We start from the raw sequence: 20,000 nt of genomic DNA on the forward strand, positions 1-20,000 counted from the left end.
CATCTCTGGCAAAGGTTCAAATCCACTGGTCACACGGTTCTTACGTAAGCATGCTCCATCTTCCTCTGGTGAAGGTTCTAATTTCATCTCTCCACCTGATCCTGTGTGTTGTGTTAGTGGACTTCATCTCCCTCTTGCAATGGTTCTAATTTCATCTCTCCACCTGATCCTGTGTGTTGTGTTAGTGGATTTCATCTCCCTCTTGCAATGGTTCTAATTTCATCTCTCCACCTGGTCCTGTGTGTTGTGTTAGTGTTCTTCATCTCCCTCTTGCAATGGTTTTAATTTCATCTCTCCACCTGGTTCTGTGTGTTGAGTTAGTTCTTCATCTCCCTCTTGCAATGGTTCTAAATTCATCTCTCCACCTGGTTCTGTGTGCTGAGTTAGTTCTTCATCTCCCTCTTGCAATGGTTCTAATTTCATCTCTCCACCTGGTCCTGTGTCTCGTGTTGGTGTACTTCATCTTCCTCAGGTTCTAATTTCATCTCTCCACCTGGTCCTGTGTCTCGTGTTGGTGTACTTAATCTTCCTCAGGTTCTAATTTCATCTCTCCACCTGGTCCTGTGTCTCGTGTTGGTGTACTTAATCTTCCTCAGGTTCTAATTTCATTTCTCCTTGGCTTTCTCTGTTCTCTTGATTTCTATTTCTATTTCTATTTATATGTTGAGTTATGGCTTGTGTTGTGCCTTCCCTCCACTCTTTCCCTTCCTTCTATCTTTCCTCCTTTTTCCTCCCTTCTTTCCTTCCTTCTTTCCTTCCTGTCCCTTCCGCCTTTTTCCTCCCTCCATTCCTTTCCTCCTTTTCTCCCTTTACTTTCTTTTCTTTACTCTCTCATCGCGTTTTTTCTTCATACAATATTTCTCTCTTATGGTTCTAATTTCAGCTCTCTACTTTGCTAGCTTTGTCCTATTGATTTCTGTTAATTTCTTCTTTTATTCTCTTTTACTATATTATTCTTTTGTCATCCTATTCCGTAAGTTAGTGATTAAAAAATGGAAAACAGAGAAATTAGGCAGACTAGAAAATTACTAAAGCTCCAGTTACGATTATGCTGTTTCAATAATGCGATACAGAGGATGAAAGTAACCGTATTTGAATATATAATTGATGGCTTGTAAATCCATCACAATATTTTTTCAGCCAACACAAACGGTCATACATTTTTGGGGGGCTTTTATTTCAGCAACTTAAATGTTTTTCTCGTCCATTTTCTTCTGTTTTCTTCCCTCAGCTTGAATATTTTCCTTGTCAGTTTCTTCTTTTCATCTGTTCATCCTTTTCATCTTTTTTTCATCCTTTTCATCATATGGCCTCTTATTTTCATCTTTTCCTTATAGCTTTTTTCCTTTAATTTTCTTTTTTTTTACAGTAGGGCAAAAAAATGAAAATATACACTTAATATTTTCCTTTCTTTTTTCTTCCTCCTTTGACGCATTAAACTTTTTCCTTCATTCTTTTTTTTTGCCGAGCTTTTCTGGTTCAGACTTTCTCATCCTACTTTTCCTTACTTTACTTTACTTTTTTTTTACTTTATCGCTAAAACCACACAAGTCTTAGCGCGGAGGAGGCAAAAATGACGAAAAATGTGTCGAAGGGATATACTCTCTCTCTCTCTCTCTCATAAGTTTTTTAATATCTCGTCTTTTTTCTTTTTTTTGTGACGGTCAGGCCATTAGTCTTCATCCGTGTGTGTGTGTGTGTGTGTGTGTGTGTGTGTGTGTGTGTGTATAATTAGTATCTGTCTGTCTATCTATCTCTTTCTCTCTGCTTATATATCTATCAGATAAATATGATAGAAACAAATGAATAAATGAGAATAAAGGAGGAAAAATAACTAATACAAAGAAAAAATATATATAAAAAAACACAGGGAAAAAAATGAAGACAAACAAAAGAAAGAAGAAAATAAAAACACAAGAAGAAAGACAAGAAAAAAACAAAACGAGACAGAAAACCAACACAAACAAAAACAAAAACAAACAAATCAAAACACAAGAAAAAGGAAAAAAGAAGAAAATATAAACAAGAATGAAAAAACGTCACTCAAAACAAACACACAAACACACATACATACAAACAAACCCCCAGCCTAAAAAAAACACCTCACGTGCCTCCGTTTTACTCACAGACAAACAAAAACAAAAACAAAAGACAAAAATAGAGAAAGCAAGAAAATATCAAAGTTAAATCCAGCTTTTCCACCTCGTAACCTGTAGTGATGCGAGAGAGAGAGAGAGAGAGAGAGAGAGAGAGAGAGAGAGAGAGAGAGAGAGAGAGAGAGAGAGAGAGAGAGAGAGAGAGAGAGAGAGAGAGAGAGAGAGAGAGAGAGAGAGAGAAAGAGAAAGAAAGAGAAAGAAAGAAAAAGAAAAAGAGAAAGAAAGAAAGGGAGAAAGGAAAATAAAAAAGAAAGATGTATGCGAGAAAGAAAGAGAGACGAAAGAAGGAAGAAAGAAGGAAAGAGATAAAGAAAAAGAAAGAAGGAGATAAATAGAAAAAAGAAATAAGTAAAAAAGGAATAAAGAAAGGAAAGAATGCAGGGAAGAAGGAAGGGAGGAAGGAAGACAAGAAAGAAAGGAAGAGGAAAATGGGAGAGAAGAGAGAGAACGCACAAACAGACACACACAAACAGAGAAAGACGAGAGTGAAGAAGAAACCCGATGAGAGAGAAAGGAGAAACACCGATAGGGAAAAAAAGGGAGTAAGGAAGAAATGGGAGGAAAGTTTGGAGGGAAAAAGGGGGTGAGGGGGGAGGGGAGGTACAACACAAGCCATCACTCAACACAACGAGAGAGAAAGGGAGAGAGAAACACTGGAGGGTAAAAGAAGGGGAGAGAAGGGGAGGAGGAGGGGAGGGAGGAGGAGGAAGAGGAGGAGGAGGGATGGAGGGAAACTCGAGACAGACTTCTTCTGCACATACTGGTTACTCTGACGTCAAAGGAGGAGGAGGAGGAGGAGGAGGAGGAGGAGGGATGAAAGATTTTAAAAGATATGTTTGAGAAGTAAAATTTGCAGAAGTTGTAACAGAAAAGTAGTTGTAGAAGAAGTAGTAGTAGTAGTAGAGGTAGTAGTAGTAGTAGTAGTAGTAGTAGTAGTGGTAGTAGTAGTAGTAGTGCTGGTGGTGGTGGTAGAAGTAGTAGTAGTAGTAGTAGTAGTAGTAGAGACTTGAAGCATTATAAGAAAGAAATAATAATAAAACATAAATGAATATAGATAAAATAAAACGAAAATCACAGAAATGAAACACGAAAACAAAATAGGAAGAAATAAATGATTACAAAGAACAATAAAGAAAACAAAGAAAAAAAACAGAGGTAAAGAGGCTGCAAAGAGCGAGAAAGACAAAAAAGGATAAGAAAAGAAGAAAAAAAACAAGAAATAAAAAAAACAGAAAATGATAAAAAATATGAAAGAGGAAGAATGGATGAAGGTAAAAATAATAATACTAAAATAAATAAATAAATAAGTAAGTAAATAAATAAAAATAATAATAATGATAAAACTTCCGACTCAAGCAAATAAGTAAACAGCAAACATCAAATTCGTTAAGGAGGAGGAGGAGGAGGAGGAGGAGGAGTTACGAGAAAATCTATAAAAAAAAAAAAAAAATTGGCCATAACTTTAGATGAGAGAGAGAGAGAGAGAGAGAGAGAGAGAGAGAGAGAGAGAGAGAGAGAGAGAGAGAGAGAGAGAGAGAGAGAGAGAGAGAGAGAGAGAGAGAGAGAGAGAGAGAGAGAGAGAGAGAGACGACTGCACCCTCTCCAGAGAGAGAGAGAGAGGAGAGAGAGAGAGAGAGTCCGTCAGAGAGAGAGAGACATAATGGCCTGGGAAAGAGGTGGCAAGTCAGGTTTGCCCTGACAAAACCCAGGCCATGGTAATATCACGTTCTCAGGAGGACGCGAGGCAACTCCACGGCAGACTGAGATTGGAATGACACCATCCTCTGCAGTCCAGCGTCGACATCCTCTCCATCTTTATCTTATCGTATTTCTTGTATTTCTCTTATTTATCGCATTTATCTTATTCTTCATTTTTATCGCATTTTTCGCATTTTCCTCTTTTCGTTCTCAAATTTTTCTCTATCTTTATCTTATTGTATTTCTTGTATTTATTTTATTTATCACATTTATCTTCTGTATCTTCATTTCATATTATCTCGTCATTTCTTCATTTTTATCACATTTTTCTCATTTCCTCTTTTCGTTTTCAAATTTTTCTCTATCTTTATCTTATCGTATATCTTGTATTTTTTTATGTTATCTATGGACATCACGGTAGGAAATGATGATCTAATTTTAGCGTGAAGACATACGGAGAAGGAGGAAGAGGAAAAAGAGGAGGAGGAGGAGGAGGAGGAGGAGGAGGAGGAGGAGGAGGAGGATGTGGTGTTGATATGAGAATGGTGGAAATTAAAGAGTGTCAGAGGAGGAAAAGAAGGAAGAGGAGAAGAAGGAGGAGAAAGAAGAGGAAGAAGAGGAGGAGGAAGAGAAAGAAGAGGAGGAGAAATGGAGATATAGAAGATAAACATAAGACGTGACAAGAAAGAGAGAGAGACAGACAGACAGCGAGAGAGAGAGAGAGAGAGAGAGAGAGAGAGAGAGAGAGAGAGAGAGAGAGAGAGAGAGAGAGAGAGAGAGAGAGAGAGAGAGAGAGAGAGAGAGAGAGAGAGAGAGAGAGAGAGAGAGAGAGAGAGAGAGAGTTGCGTCCCAGAATACAAATAAAAGCAGAGAAATGAACCATAAAAGAAAGTCGTAAAGGAGAGATAAAAAAAAGATTAAGAAAGAGATAGATAGAAAGATAGGAAGTCAGGAAGGACGAAAAAAGAAGTAAGGAACGAATGAGGAGGAGGAGGAAAAAAATGGAAGAGGACAAAGGAGGAGATAGAGAAGGAAGAGAAGGAGGAGAAATAGGAGAAAGAGATGGAAAAAGAGGAGGAGGAGAAGGAGGAGAAAGATGAAAAGGAAGAGATAGAGAAGAAAATAAGAGAATGAAGGAAAATAAAGAGAAAGGAGAAAAAAAATCAGAAAAAAAGACGAAATAAAAAAAATGGAATAGAAAATAAATGAAGAATAAAAAGAAGGAACGAAGGAAAGGCAGACAGACAAACAAAAACAAAAAAAAGGAAAAAGAAAAAGGAAGCAAATATAGACGAAAAAAGTATACAAGAAAATAACAACAAAAGTCCTCCTCCTCCTCTTCTTCCCTTCCTCCTCTTCCTTTCTATTTTCTCTTTCTTCCTCTCCTTTACACTTCTTATGGTCCCCACGTCTTCCTTCTCCTCCTCCTCCTCCTCCTCCTCTTCCTCTTCCTCCTCCTTCTCTCTACTCTACTTCGATTTCACACGTCTTAACTCTCCTCCTCCTCCTCCTCCTCCTCCTCCTCCTACTTCTCCTTTCTACTGAACTTCGATTCCCTTCCTTTATCTTCTCCGATTCTCTCCCTTCCTCTTTCTCCTCCTCCTCCTCCTCCTTATCCTCCTCGTCCTCTTTCTGTTTCTTCATTCCTCCTCTTTATTCTGATTCACGCCCTCTCTTCATTCCCTCCTTCTCCTCCTCTTCTTCCTTCTTCTCTTCTTCTTCTTCTTCGTCTTTCCTTTTCCTTGCTACTCTTGTTTTTTTGGTTACTCTCTCATTTATCTTCTTTTCTTCCTCTTCTTCCTCCTCCTCCTCCTCCTCCTCGTTAGCTCCACACCTCCACTCACTGCCCAAGAGGAACACTAACGACCATGAATTTAAGAGGAGGAGGGACAGGGCTTGTGTTTCCTCTTGTTTCACCTCTTGTTTTCCTCCCCTCACCATTTTCTTTCCTCTTTATCTTTATTTTTCTTTGATTCTAATATACCTATCTTCCTCTTTTTATTAAATGTCTGTTCTATTTCGCTTTCCTTTACGTCTTTCTCTCTCTCTCTCTTCTACCTTTTCCCTTCCTCACTCCTCCTCCTCCAATCTTCCCCTTTCCTCTCTATCTGTCTCTGTAATCCTGCTCTCTCTCTCTCTCTCTCATTAATCTTCCTTCTACATCCCCTCTCCCTCTTTTTCTCTCCCTTTCTTATATATTTCCTCCTATCTATCTCTATCTTTTCGCTCTTCCTCCTCCTACTCCTCCTCTTCCTCCTTTTCCTCTTTTTTTCCTTGTTTCGTTCTCTTTCACCTTTACATGTCTCTTTTTTCTCCCTCTCTTTATTCCCATTTCTCCATTTCCCGTCTTTTCCTTCTCTTCCTCATTTATTTTCTTTCCTCTCTTTCCTCCTCTTCCTCCTCCTCCTCTTCTTCTTGATTTTCCTTCCTCTTTATCTCCTCCTCGTGGTTTTCCCCTCCTCTTAAAAGTTCTCCCTCTCCCTCTCTTTCTCTCCCATTTCCTCCTCCCCCCTCCTCCTCCTCCTCCTCCTCCTCTTCCTCCTCTTCTTCATCTTCCCAAACAGTGAACGACGTCATGCCTAAGCGGGTTCCACCAAACGCCAGAAATAGTGACCAACCCGCCTCTCTCTCTCTCTCTCTCTCTCTCTCTCTCTTTCAACTTTTCGAAAAAGAACATATACCCCATCTCTCTCTCTCTCTCTCTCGTGATATTGTTTTGTCCAGCGCCCATGACATTCAAGAGCAGGCACCTGGAAATTTCTTTACCTGTCTTTATCGTGTGTGTGTGTGTGTGTGTGTGTGTGTGTGTGTGTGTGTGTCCGCGGGTGTGACACTGAGATGCGATAAGAAAACGTGATTGTGTGTGTGTGTGTGTGTGTGTGTGTGCGGAACCATGAAAATAATGAAGACGCTAAATACAATGCAAGCCGGCAAACACACACACACACACACACACACACACACACACACACACACACACACACACACACACGCAAAATGACAGAAATAAAGAAAAAAAAACTAAATTACTGAGAGAGAGAGAGAGAGAGAGAGAGAGAGAGAGAGAGAGAGAGAGAGAGAGAGAGAGAGAACAATGGAGGGATGTGAGCATTCCACCCGCGACCTTATCAGTGAAGGAATGGGGGGGAGGGAGGGAGAGAAGGAGGAGGGAAAGAGAATGGAGAGGTAGGGAGAGGAGGGAGAGGAGAGAAAGAGGAAAATGGAAAATAGGAGAAGAGGTGACGCGAGATATCAAATAATAATAATAATAATAATAATAATAATAATAATAATAATAATAATAATAATAATAATAATAATAATAATAATAATAATAATAATAATAATAATAATAATAATAATGATGATAATTGTAGATGTGGAACTAGAAGACGAAAAAGAAGAAGAACAGGAACAGAAAGAACAAGGAAAATAATGATAATAAAATAGAAGAAAGAGAAGAAGAGTGATGATGAAGATGGTGAAGAAGAAAAAGAAAACGAAGAAGAAAAGGAACAAGAAAAAAAGGAACAAGAACAAAAAGAAGAACAGAAAAAGAAGAATATGAAGACAGCTCATGATAGTGAAGATGATGTTACTTATCATCATCATCATCATCATCATCATCATCATCATCATCATCACTGCTCTCATAATGGCCTCTTCACCGACACGTTACAATATTCTCTTCGGCGTCCGCAAAAATATGAAACAGCGACGCTTGTGTATGAATGTACATGGCGGGTGTGCTGTTTTAATTAACGCTATGAAAGAGAGAGAGAGAGAGAGAGAGAGAGAGAGAGAGAGAGAGAGAGAGAGAGAGAGAGAGAGAGAGAGAGAGAGAGAGAGAGAGAGAGAGAGAGAGAGAGAGAGAAGGGGGGGTTGGGGTCTTTTATCTATATCATTGCTTCCACGAAAATACAGGAAAAAAGAAAGATATACAAATGGTTTCCAAAATTTAGAGAGAGAGAGAGAGAGAGAGAGAGAGAGAGAGAGAGAGAGAGAGAGAGAGAGAGAGAGAGAGAGAGAGAGAGAGAGAGAGAAGGGGGTGAGGGGGACTAGGGTTCTTTTATCTATCAATGCTTCAACGAACATACATTAAAAGGAAACCGTGCTCAAAAATGTTTTCCAGAATTCATCAACACAAAATATTATTATCATCATCATCATCATCATCATCATCATCATCGCCATTCATTACTATAAGAACACCACCGAGTAAAGGCCTTTCCCAACGTCTTCCATATTCATTCTTCTCCACTACAAAGAATTACAGGAAAATTCAAAGGAGAAAAGAGAAAAGTTGAAATTTGAATGAAAAGTAAATAGAAGTAAAAATTGGAATAAGAAATAAAAGAAAGTAAAGATAGGAATGAGAAATAAAGAAAATAAAGATGGAAATGAGAAATAAAGACAGTAAAGATTGGAACGAGAGAAAATAAAAAAGTAAAGATTGGAATAAGAAACAAAAAAATATTATTGAAATGAGAAATGGGAAAAACTAAAGATTGGAATGAAAAATGGGAAAAAGTAAAGATTGGAATAAGAAATAAGAAAAGTAAAGATTGGAAAAAGAAATAGAGATAAGTTAAAATTGGAAAATCAAGAAAGAGAAATAAAGATTGAAATGAGAGATAAAGAGAAGACTAGAATGAGAAATAAAAGGAAGAGTAAAGACTGGAATAAAAAATAAAACAAAAAGTAAAGCCTAAAATGAACCAGAGGTGGAAAATGTTCGCTAATTGCCCAGAAAACGAGGAAAAAAAGTGAAAAAAGTTTGAGAACGAAAAAAAAATGTGTTGCATGATATAGACCTGACACTCACCTGCGAGAGAGAGAGAGAGAGAGAGAGAGAGAGAGAGAGAGAGAGAGAGAGAGAGAGAGAGAGAGAGAGAGAGAGAGAGAGAGAGAGAGAGAGAGACTGTCAAGCACAAGTCGCAGCAAATTAAAATATATAATGATCATGAAAAAGAGAGAAGGATGTTTTTTTTCTTCTGGAACTAAAAAAAAAAAAAAAAAATCAAAGAAAAAAGAAACGTAAATTAATTCAGCAATGACACACACACACACACACACACACACACACACACACACACACACACACACACACACACACACATACACACACACACACTTCAACCTGACACATCATTAGCAGCGACACACACACACACACACACACACACACACACACACACACACACACACACACACGGAGCCAGGCAGCCAATCAGCGCGCGTCTGGCCACAAAAGCGAGACACAGGCAGCCAATAGCGCCACACGTCCCTCCACCTGACAGCCAATCACAGGCGAGCACGCGAGTGACGTCATGACGGTTCCCTGCTATTGAGACAGTCGGATTTTTTTCATGTTTTTGTTATTTTTTTGTGTTATTTGTCTTTGCCTCTTCGTCTATGTATAACTCTCTCTCTCTCTCTCTCAGGTAAGGATTATGCAACTCAGACTGACTTAACTGTTTCCCTGACTGACAAACTGACTGACTGACTGACAGTACCTGATCGTTCATGTCGGCCGACAATAGCACACTCCTGGCACACACACACACACACACACACACACACACACACACACACACTGAAGCGTAGTACTCTCTTTGTCGTGTAATTTTGGCATGTGTGTGTGTGTGTGTGTGTGTGTGTGTGTGTGTGTGTGTGTGTGTGTGTGTTAGCATCAATACCTTTTATGTAATTAACACCTCTATTATAATTATTTAGTTTCATATCTATTTACCCACTTACCGATCCATACCGTACCTTATCCATCCCTCTCTCCCTCAATCCACTATCCTAACCCTTTCTATCCATCTATTTATCTATTAGTACATCAGTCTACTAGCTATCCATCATTTCTCCTCATTAGTACTCTTCTATCCAACAATATCCAACTTTATCCATCTCTATCCTTACATCCACTAGCTTAACTCTCCATCTATCCATATATCCCATAAGTCAATCTCTCTACTTACAATCCATCAATTCACTTATCCACTACTCTATCTATTTCGTATTTTAACCATCCCTCTATCCTTTTATCCACTAACTCTCCCTCTATCCCTCCTTTAACACTCTCTCTCTAAACTAACCCTTCATTTATACAGCTTCCTATATCTTAATCTATCAATCTACTGCCTATCCAAACCTCCTTTCCATTATAAATCTCTTCTTCTCTCCTTATTTTCACGTATTCATTTCTTGCTATCTTAGAATCTTCTGTATTCCTTTGATTCTTATTTATCTTCACTATCTTCCACGCTCTGTCTCTCTTTTCCTTTGCCTTTGCACATCTTACATTAAACCAATCCTTTTTTCCTTTTTCTTTGGGTAGTCTCTCCATCCATATCATACCTTCTCTCTCTCTCTATCCACTAACCTATGCTCCCTCCATCCCTCTATCTATGGTGGTCCCTTCCTGCCTTTCAGTGGGCTAATACGCTGTTGATGGCGGATTATCGCTTCAATTGGTCTTCATTTTCCCCTTACAGCCACCCCCTTTCACCGCCTGTGTGTGTGTGTGTGTGTGTGAGAGAGAGAGAGAGAGAGAGAGAGAGAGAGAGAGAGAGAGAGAGAGAGAGAGAGAGAGAGAGAGAGAGAGAGAGAGAGAGAGAGAGAGAGAGAGAGAGAGAGAGAGAGAGAGAAAGTTAAAACGTGAGACAATGCTAACTAGTCTAATGATGACGATTTAACTACTTCGACTATTACTACTACTACTACTACTACTACTACTACTACTACTACTATTACCACCATCAATAAGAAAAACAAGAATGGTGATAGAGACAACACTGGTAGTTTGAATAAAATGTTAAAATACAAATTTATCCATCGTAATAAAATTCGAATCAGTAATTTTGAGTCTAGTATTTCTTTGGTCGTTTAAATATAGATGCGATTCCGTGTCTTTTTAATTTAGCGTCGATTCAGACTTCTTATTCATGCTCAAGCGAAAGACACGTGAACTAAATTATGAGAACACGATTTTTCATTTTGTCAATTTGTCTCATCTCGTAGACTTCACAAACTCAAATTAAACCCAAGTTCCAAAGTAGTTTCAAGGTAGCTTTATGGTTATACACACACACACACACACACACACACACACACACTTCAGTCGTAAAAGTTGCTCTCCTATGCCAAGACATCTGTGAGTGTGTGTGTGTGTGTGTGTGTGTGTGTGTGTGTGTGTGTGTGTGTGTGTGTGTGTGTGTGTGTGTGTGTGTGTGTGTGTGTGTGTGTGTGTGTGTGTGTGTGTGTGAGTAAGGGCGATGGTTAACGTAGCAGAGAATGTAGCAATATAAAAAGAAATATCAAAGAAATAGTTTTAGCGTTAAAGAAGTCAATATTTATGGCATTTAGTGGTAGTAGCAGTAGTAGCAGCAGCAGCAGCAGTAGTAGTAGTAGTAGTAGTGGGAATTACCTAGTAGTTGTGGTGGAAATAGTAGTTTGAGTATTGGTAGTAGTAGTAGTAGTAGTAGTAGTAGTAGTAGTAGTAGTAGTAGTAGTGGGAATTACCTAGTAGTTGTGGTGGAAATAGTAGTTTGAGTATTGGTAGTAGTAGTAGTAGTAGTAGTAGTGGGAATTACCTAGTAGTTGTGGCGGAAATAGTAGTTTGAGTATTGGTAGTAGTAGTAGTAGTAGTGTCAATAGCAACCATCGGCAAGTTTAGCCAACGAATTAGTCATCGAAACTGTTGCTAAGTGTGTGTTTCGCGCCTCGCTCTCTCTCTCTCTCCACGCGCGCCCCTTGACAAGTAAATATACACGGACGAAAATATGAACTACAAAAAAGTATCGGACGTATGAGGCCTTGAAAACCTTCCGTCTGACTCAGTGAAATCACGTTCCTCTCTCTCTCTCTCTCTCTCTCATTACCCTCTTTTCTTTTCCCTTCACGCCTTTCTTTCCATTTATTTCCTCCTTCATTAACCTCCTACATTTTCCTCTCTCTCTCTCTCTCTCTCTCTCTCTCTCTCTCCTCTTTACCCTTTCTTCTTCTTCCTCCTCCTCCTCCTCCTCCATTCATTCATCTTTGCTTCTCTTCTCTTAACCCTTTTTTCTCTCTCTCCTCTTCCTTCTTGCACTTCCCTTAATTCCTCCTCCTCCTCCTCCTCCACCTCTTCCTCCTCCACTCATCTCCCTTTTCCTCCCTTCTCCGTCTTGGCTGTATTTTAACCTCCTCCACTCAGCTCCCTCTCCTTTCCGCCTCTCTTCCTCTTCTCATCTCTCCTCCTCCTCCTCCTCTATCACCCTTTGGAAGCCGGACACGCGCGCCCTCGCCCACACGAGACCAGATTAAGAGCAGCGAGACTCAGGGGGATAAAATAAGTTGTCTTGCTCTCCACGTATTGCGAAAATCAAGTGACACGGCCCTTTCCCCTTTCCTCGCCTCGACCTCCGCTTTCTCTCCTCCTCCTCCTCCTCCTCCTCGGCCAGTAGTTATTCACTTGCTCGCGTCTTCCCCGCCAAAACCGTGGTGGTGGCGGCGGCGGTGGTGAGACGCGTGTCGGGGTTAAAAGCGTCCTGGGCCCCGCGTCGCGTCTCGCCGGGTTTGGTGTTGGGCGCGGCGGCTCGGCCCTCGCGCCTATGATGGCCCGCTGATTAGATTACTGCGAGGTGAGGCGGCGGGGGACGCGAGTTCCGGCGTGGTGAGCCGCCGGCGGGGACGGCAAGGCAAGGAGAGACGGAAGAAAGTAAAGAATAAAGAGTGAGGAAAGGAGCGAGCAGCCAGCCGCCACCTCGGCCATAACCCGGAGAAAGATGTGACGGAAAGAACTGACAACGTTCACGGGACATCATCAGATGCCGTGCCGCCCCCTCCCCCTTCCCCTCCCCCTTCCCTCGCGCTGCGCCCTGCCAGTCACACTGACCTTTGGTGGTGGTGGAGAAGTTCCTCAGCAGGTAAGAGTCCGGGTCGAGTCCCTCGTTGGAGCCCGAGGGCTTCACCTCGAGGTAGCCCGCGGCGCCGGTGGCGCTGCGGCGGGACCCGCGGCTCACCAGCGCCTGGGTCTTCTTGCCCGCCTGACGGGCGTTCTGGGGTGGACGGGTGACACGCGTGGGCGTGGGCGAGTGGTTGGGGGACGAGGCGGTGGGCGGGCGCGTGGTGGGGCGGCGCGCGGAGGCCGAGCGGCGGAGCACAGGTGAGCTGTCGACGTCCTCGCCGCTGCCGCCGTCAGGGGTCAGGGTTACCAGGCGGCCGCAGGAGGGAACCTTGCGCAGGAAGGGGTTGTAGGAGGCGTCCTCCTGCGTGGCGCGGGTAAAGGCAGCGTTGGCGTCGTCGTCCAGCTCCAATTGCGGCTCGGAGGTCCGCGGCGACTCCTGCCGCCGCACGCGGGGCGGCCTGGAGCCCTGCACGCGGCAGGACTGGGAGCGGCGCGTGGCGTGGGTGGCCTTGAGCCGCGTCCGCGGGCTGGACGACGCCTGCTGCTGCTGTGCCTGCTGTGTCTGCTGCTGCGCCCCCTGCACGAGGGCCGCGGCGTGGGCACGGGCATCCATCGTGATATCCGAGGAGGAGTGCGCGGCGTGGAGGGCGGACAGCGGCTGGGAGGGAGCGCAGAATGACGCGCTCCGTCCCTTCTCCGCAGCCCGCCTCACCAACTCCGCCTCCGCCACCGTCATCATGTAAACACGGCCGCCCAACCAACACCCCCGAGGAGCTTAGCCCTTCCCCCGCGCCGGCAGCTTGCGGCGAGACCCCTGCTGTCCTCGCGCTGCCCAGTAACGCCTCACACGGCTGCCGCACACCACTAACACAGCACGTGCCGCCACTCTCCACGGCTACACTGGCGCGCGGTTCCCGGGACGACCTCACCAGTGACACTGAGCGGCGGCAGCGGCAGCCAGCCCGACCCCGCCGCCACCGCCTCCCGCCTCCCGCCGCCTCCCGCTGCTGCTGCTGCCCCGCGCCGCCACCGCTGCCGCCACTTGTGCCTCCCCGCCCACACCTCCCACACCCGCCCCACCACGCAAAACAACGCCGCAGCACGCAACGCAGCACACCGTAATGCCTCGGCGCGACGTCATGCCACGCAACACCATGCAACACAGACACACCCGCCGACCCCCGCACACACACACCTACACACACACACACACACACACACACACACGACCCCTCCTACACCCTAAAGAGTAATCATATACTAAAGCCACTTCTCCCCGCTCATCAAAAGAGGCAAAATAAACAGACGGAAGTTAATACACCACAAAGGAGAAGGGAAAAAAGGAAGGGCGGTCGGAGAGGGGGAGGGAAGGAAAGGTTGAAAAAAGACAGAGAGGAGGAGAAGGGAACAGGAAGGAAGGGGTAGGGAGAATTAATAAAGAAGACGAGAGAGGAAGAAGGAAGGAGGAAGGAGAATAGGAACAGAAAAGCCAAGTATGAAAAGGAAGAAAAAAAGGGGGAGGAGGGAAGCGGAAAAAAATAGTAGTAGTAGTAGTAGTAGAAGAAGTAGTAGTAGTAGTAGTAGTAGTAGTAGTAGTAGTAGTAGTAGGGTGATATTTTGGTGGTGATGGTGGTAGTGGTGGTGGTAGAAATTATAATGGTCGTGTTGGTGTTGTTCTTGATGGTGGTGGTGATGGTGTAGAGGTGGTGACAGCGGTTGTGGAGGTGGTGGTGGTGGTGGTGGTGGTAGTATCAGATCTGGCTTTGTAACTAAAACCTTCTATGTCAGAGAGAGAGAGAGAGAGAGAGAGAGAGAGAGAGAGAGAGAGAGAGAGAGAGAAATTCGGGTTCGCCAATCTATATAAATGTCCTTTTTCCGCCCCACAGGAATTTCTTTTTATAATCGCTTATTTATTTTATTTTTTTCATTTCGTTTCATATTTGTTTTTATTTTTGGATTCAGTAAACGGCGAGAGGAAGGGGTGGTGAGAGTGTTGTTGTTGTTGTTGTTGTTGTTGTTGTTAGTGGTGGTGGTGGTGGTGATGGTGATGATGGTGAGATAAGAGAAAGGGAGGAAATCGTTTGAACATGAGAGTAGAAACAAATGATAATGGTGGTGATGATGGTGGTGATGGTGGTGACGGAGGTGATGGTGATGAAAACCGGAGATGAAAATGCTGGACGTAATAGAGGAAAGAAAAATAAAGGAGAAGAGGAAGGAAAAGTAGATGGTGGAGATGAAACGAGGAGATGAGACTGGTGATGAAGGCATGGCTGGTGGTGATGATGGTGGTGGTGGTGGTGAGGACGGTGAGCATTGGTGGTGAAAGGAATGAATTAATGAAGGAAAGTGTGGAAGGGAAGGAAACCGTAATGAAAGAGGAAGAGGAGGAAGAGGAAGAGGAGGAGGAGAAGGAGGAGGAGGAGGGGGAGGAGGAGGAGGTGATAAGGAAGGCAGTGAAAGAGGAGGGGTGGTGGTGGTGGTGGTGAGGTGGCGCTGGATAAAAAAAAAAATAGTGATGATGGTGGTCGTAGTGATAGTAGAGATGATGATGGAAGAGGAAACACGATAACACAGAAAACCAGGCCACAGAAACTCTACTAGCTTCCAAATGTAGGTATTCTTAAACACTCTCTTCTCACATCAACGCTATCCTTAGGCCGAAAAGGAGATTAATCGGGTTCTTGGGAGTGTTTTTTTCAGGTTCACGGTACAGAGGAAGGTTCAAACTACCAACAGGGCCATAAAACTACCCCTGGAAATGCCCACAACTCCTACGAAAGCCTTGTCCAATACATGTACTTGGGTAGCGAAGTGTTTAAGAATACGGGCTAAAGACACTTCCTGCTTTAGCCATTCACTTAGATTTGTAAAGCAGGCATACAAGGAAGACGCAGACGAACACCTAGCTGACATATTACTACTCAAAAATAGCAATAAAGGAAGTAAGAAAATAGAAGAAATGAAAAGCTACTTGAAAAAAAACTTTGGAAGGAAAGACAACGAATTCAGAAGGCTAAAACACAAGTACCAGTGAACCAGTGAAAAAACAAAAACAAAAAAATAGATGTCAAGTGAAAACTGAAGAAAAAAATAAGAGTTAAAGTACGAGAACATTGAGTGAAAGGAAAATCCGGGAGCCGTTGCAAAGGCATATCCCGGGACCACCTGATCTAAATTCGTCAACCACTTAAGTTACCTACAGGACAGACCAAAGCACTTTCTGTACGTACGTTAACCTCACTCCTATAGCAACGAAATAAGTTATAATGTGATTTTTTAGAGAGGTTTATCGTTTTCACACTAATATTTCTGCAGGAAGGATGTTGCAGTGACGGATATCTCGATTCAAGAACCCAAAATAGCTTACCGATGGCTTTTTTTTAATAGCAATAGAAGCAGATCAATGGCAACAAAAAACAGGAAGCAAAAAAAAAAAGCCCGCCAAGCACTGTTTAGGAAAGTATCAAGACACCTCTCCACCCGAGACTGACCTCTTTTGACCTCTCGCTATTTCTACTTTTGTTGGGAGCAGCGTCTAGGGGGGCTTTTGTTGTTGCTGTTGTCTTTGTTTTTGCCCTTGAGCTGTCCCCCTTGCTATAAAAAATATGTTAGTACGAGAGGTGTGTACGGCATCACCTCTCCTGAATTGGTTGACCGCGTTTTCTCGTTCTCGGGTTAAAGTTTGGCGCACAAAAAGAACTTGAGGTGATCGACGTTATTGAACTTATTGAGGTTACATACTTGTCGGCGCTTATCAAATATCTCCGTACTCGTTTCTATCCCGGCGTAAAAAGGGTAAGGAGAAGGAGGAGGAGGAGGAGGAGGAGGAGGAATAAAAACGGCGAATGAGGTAAAAATGATTGTCAAAAGGTATTGAGGGACAATGATGAAGGAGGAGGAGGAGGAGGAGGAGGAGGAGGAGAAGGGGGAAAAAGAAGAAGACTGCAAGAATGACGGAAGTGGAGGAGGTACTAAAAAAGAGCATGATAAGGAGAATAACACTGAAAAAGCCTGCACAAAAAGTGGAAGAGGAGAAGAAGAGAAATAAAAGTGGAGGAAAGATAAGGTAGGGATAGAAGATGATGATGATGATGATGATGGAGGTAAGAAGAGGTTAGAGTAGAGGAGGGAAGGGACAGAAATAGCCAATGGGATGATAAAGGTGAGAGAGGAGAGAGAAAAAGAGCAGTAATAGTGGTGGTGATGGTGGTGGTGATGATGGTGGTGATGATGGTGATGATGGTGGTGAGGGAGGTAAATTGAGGTGATCCGTTCCACTTAAGGCTTTTTGTATAGTAGTAGTAGTAGTAGTAGGAATAGGAGTAGTAGTAGTGGTAGTAGTAGTAGTAGTAGTAGTAGTAGTAGTAGTAGTAGTAGTAGTAGTAGTAGTAGTAGTAGTAGTGGTAGTAGTAGTAGTAGTAGTAGTAGTAGTAGTAGTAGTAGTAGTAGTAGTAGTAGTAGTAGTAGTAGTAGTAGTAGTAGTAGTAGTAGTAGTAGTAGTAGTAGTAGTAGTAGTAGTAGTAGTAGTAGTAGTAGTAGTAGTAGTAGTAGTAGGTAGTAGTAGTAGTAGTAGTAGTAGTAGTAGTAGTAGTAGTAGTAGTAGTAGTAGTAGTAGTAGTAGTAGTAGTAGTAGTAGTGGTAGTAGTAGTAGTAGTAGTAGTAGTAGTAGTCTATATAGAAGAAAACATCGCCTTATTTAAAAAACAAACTATAAAAAAATAAAAACAGTCTTCTAAAGTAAACCATCAAAGGTATAAACCCAAACCTCCTTTTTCTCCTCCTCCTCCTCCTCCTCCTCCTCCTCCTTCTCCTCGTAGTCTCCCCTGGGGAAAAAAAAGAAGCTGTTCCACTTGGCAATAGGATGAACGAAGCACCGCGGCAGGTATTCGCTCTCTCCCTTGGCCAAATTCTTTACATCATGTGCGTAGTAGCTTAACACACACACACACACACACACACACGTGATATAGTAATAAAGCAAGGATGACAACTGGTACTACTACTACTACTACTACTACTACTACTACTACTACTACTACTATTACTACTATTGCTACTACTACTACTACTACTATTACTACGATTGCTACTACTACTACTACTACTACTACTACTATTACTACTACTACTACTACTACTACTATTGCTACTACTTTTTTTTTTTACTACTACTACTACATAGAAAGAGACTGATCGATGAAGGTCTACTCAAACAACACGGTCTGACAATGCATCCTTCTCATCTCCTCCTCCTCCTCCTCCTCTTCGATAATAACACACGGCCGTCACATATTAAAAAAAGAAGAAGGGGGAGAAAATGAAGAAGAAAAGGGGTATAGTATGTAAGGTAATCTCTCTCTCTCTCTCTCTCTCTCTCTCTCTCTCTCTCTCCTCGTGTGGTGGAAAGGGCTTTAAAAATCTTGTCGTTCTTTACAAATGGGGGCTTTAACACACACACACACACACACACACACACACACACACACACACACACACACACACACACAATAAACAGGCCCTTTAAAAATTAGATGAAAAAGAAAATGGAACATGGGTATAAATATGAGAGAGAGAGAGAGAGAGAGAGAGAGAGAGAGAGAGAGAGAGAGAGAGAGAGAGAGAGAGAGAGAGAGAGAGAGAGAGAGAGAGAGAGAGAGAGACTAGAAACACCTGGCAACTTTCTGAACAATGCCAACTTTTCAGAAAATAAATGTAACACCTGGACTAGGGGGGGAGGGGGGAGGGGGTAGGGAGGGAGGGAGAGGAGGGGGGTCAGGAAAGGAGAGGAGAGAAAGAGAAGGAGAAAGAGAGCGAGAAAGATAAGAGGTTGTGGTAGAGTGGACAAAGAGCAGGAGGAGGAGGAGGAGGAGGAGGAGGAGGACGAGAGTAAAGAAAAATATGAAGAGGTAGGAGACGAGGAGGAGGAGGAAGGAGATGAAAAAAAAGAAGAAAGAAGAAGAAAGGAAAACAAAGAGAACACAATAAAAAAAGCGACTAATCCCCCTTTTCATTTCCACTTATATGAAAGAACTGCACTTTTTTTGTCGTTGTAATCTTATAAGTCTTGAGAACAATAGCGGACTCCCAAAAGGGGCTTCTAGGGAGAGGCTTACACCCACACATTAAACAAGGCTTTCGTAGAGGTTGTGGGTATCGCCGAGGGTAATTTTGTGAGCCTAGTGATAGTATAACCTCTCTTTTGGCCATTTTTCTACGCTCTTTCCAAAAGGGGCAGTGTTTAGTGGGCTTTTTTCTCATTATTACATTAAACAAGGCTTTCGTAGAGGTTGTGGGTATCGCTGAGGGTAGCTGTACGAGCCTAGTGATAGTCTGACCTCTCTTTTGGCCACTCCTCTGCACTCTTTCAATAAGGGGCAGTGTTTAGTGGGCTTTTTTTCTCATTATTACATTAAACAAGGCTTTCGTAGAGGTTGTGGGTATCGCCGAGGGTAGTTGTGTGAGCCTAGTGATGGTATGACCTCTCTTTTGCCATTTTTCTGCACTCTTTCAATAAGGGGCAGTGTTTAGTGGGCTTCTTTTATCATTATTACATTAAACAAGGCTTTCGTAGAGGTTGTGGGTATCGCCGAGGGTAGTTGTGTGAGCCTAGTGATAGTATGACCTCTCTTTTGCCATTTTTCTGCACTCTTTCTATAAGGGGGAGTATTTAGTGTTTTTTTTTATCATTACTAATTCTGTTTTGCCCCTGAGTTGCTTCCATTACTGTACAAAAAAACAAAACTATATTACTTCTGCTACACCATGAATGAAAAAAAAAAACACTCATGAGAACGCGACTTTATCTTCTCTGTGGCGTTTGGATATATTGATTGTGGGAGGTGAAAGGGTTCAAGGATACGGGACAGGGGTCGTATTTTAAAACATTTCGTCGCCCAAGTTCACATATTTGACAAGGCTTTCAAAGGAGTTTGGGGCATTTACAGGAGTAGTTGTATGACCCAGATGGTAGTTTGACCCTTCCTCTGTACCGTGAACCTAAAGAAACACTCATTACAATCCAATTGATCCCCTATTTGACCTTTAGAAGTAGCTGATGTGAGAAGCAAAAGTGTCTTATAATATGGGACTAGGACTTGAGCGCCAGACAGAGACAGAGGCAAATACAGTGCAGTGCTGCCATCTAGGTGACAGAAAATGCATCGCTGAAACTTCCTCCTTGCGTCGGGTTGCCTTACAAATAACGAGGGATATTTAAAAGAACGGGAAATAGCAAGTAACGTGGAAAA

At 42.7% G+C, this 20,000-nt stretch overlaps 1 protein-coding gene across 1 annotated transcript in view; it reads right to left on the reverse strand.

Annotated features, from left to right (window-relative positions):
* Positions 1-13,829, reverse strand: part of LOC126980291 (uncharacterized) — a 58,183-nt gene extending 44,354 nt beyond the window's left edge. Inside the window, exon 1 of the mRNA XM_050830004.1 lies at positions 12,739-13,829. Coding sequence (XP_050685961.1) covers positions 12,739-13,489 — 751 coding nt within the window. The 5' untranslated portion in view covers positions 13,490-13,829. The remainder of the gene's footprint in view (positions 1-12,738) is intronic.
* Positions 13,830-20,000: the final 6,171 nt, after the last annotated feature.

Source organism: Eriocheir sinensis, chromosome 44 (genome assembly GCF_024679095.1).
Source record: "Eriocheir sinensis breed Jianghai 21 chromosome 44, ASM2467909v1, whole genome shotgun sequence".
In the NCBI taxonomy this organism is placed as follows: Eukaryota; Metazoa; Arthropoda; class Malacostraca; order Decapoda; family Varunidae; genus Eriocheir; species Eriocheir sinensis.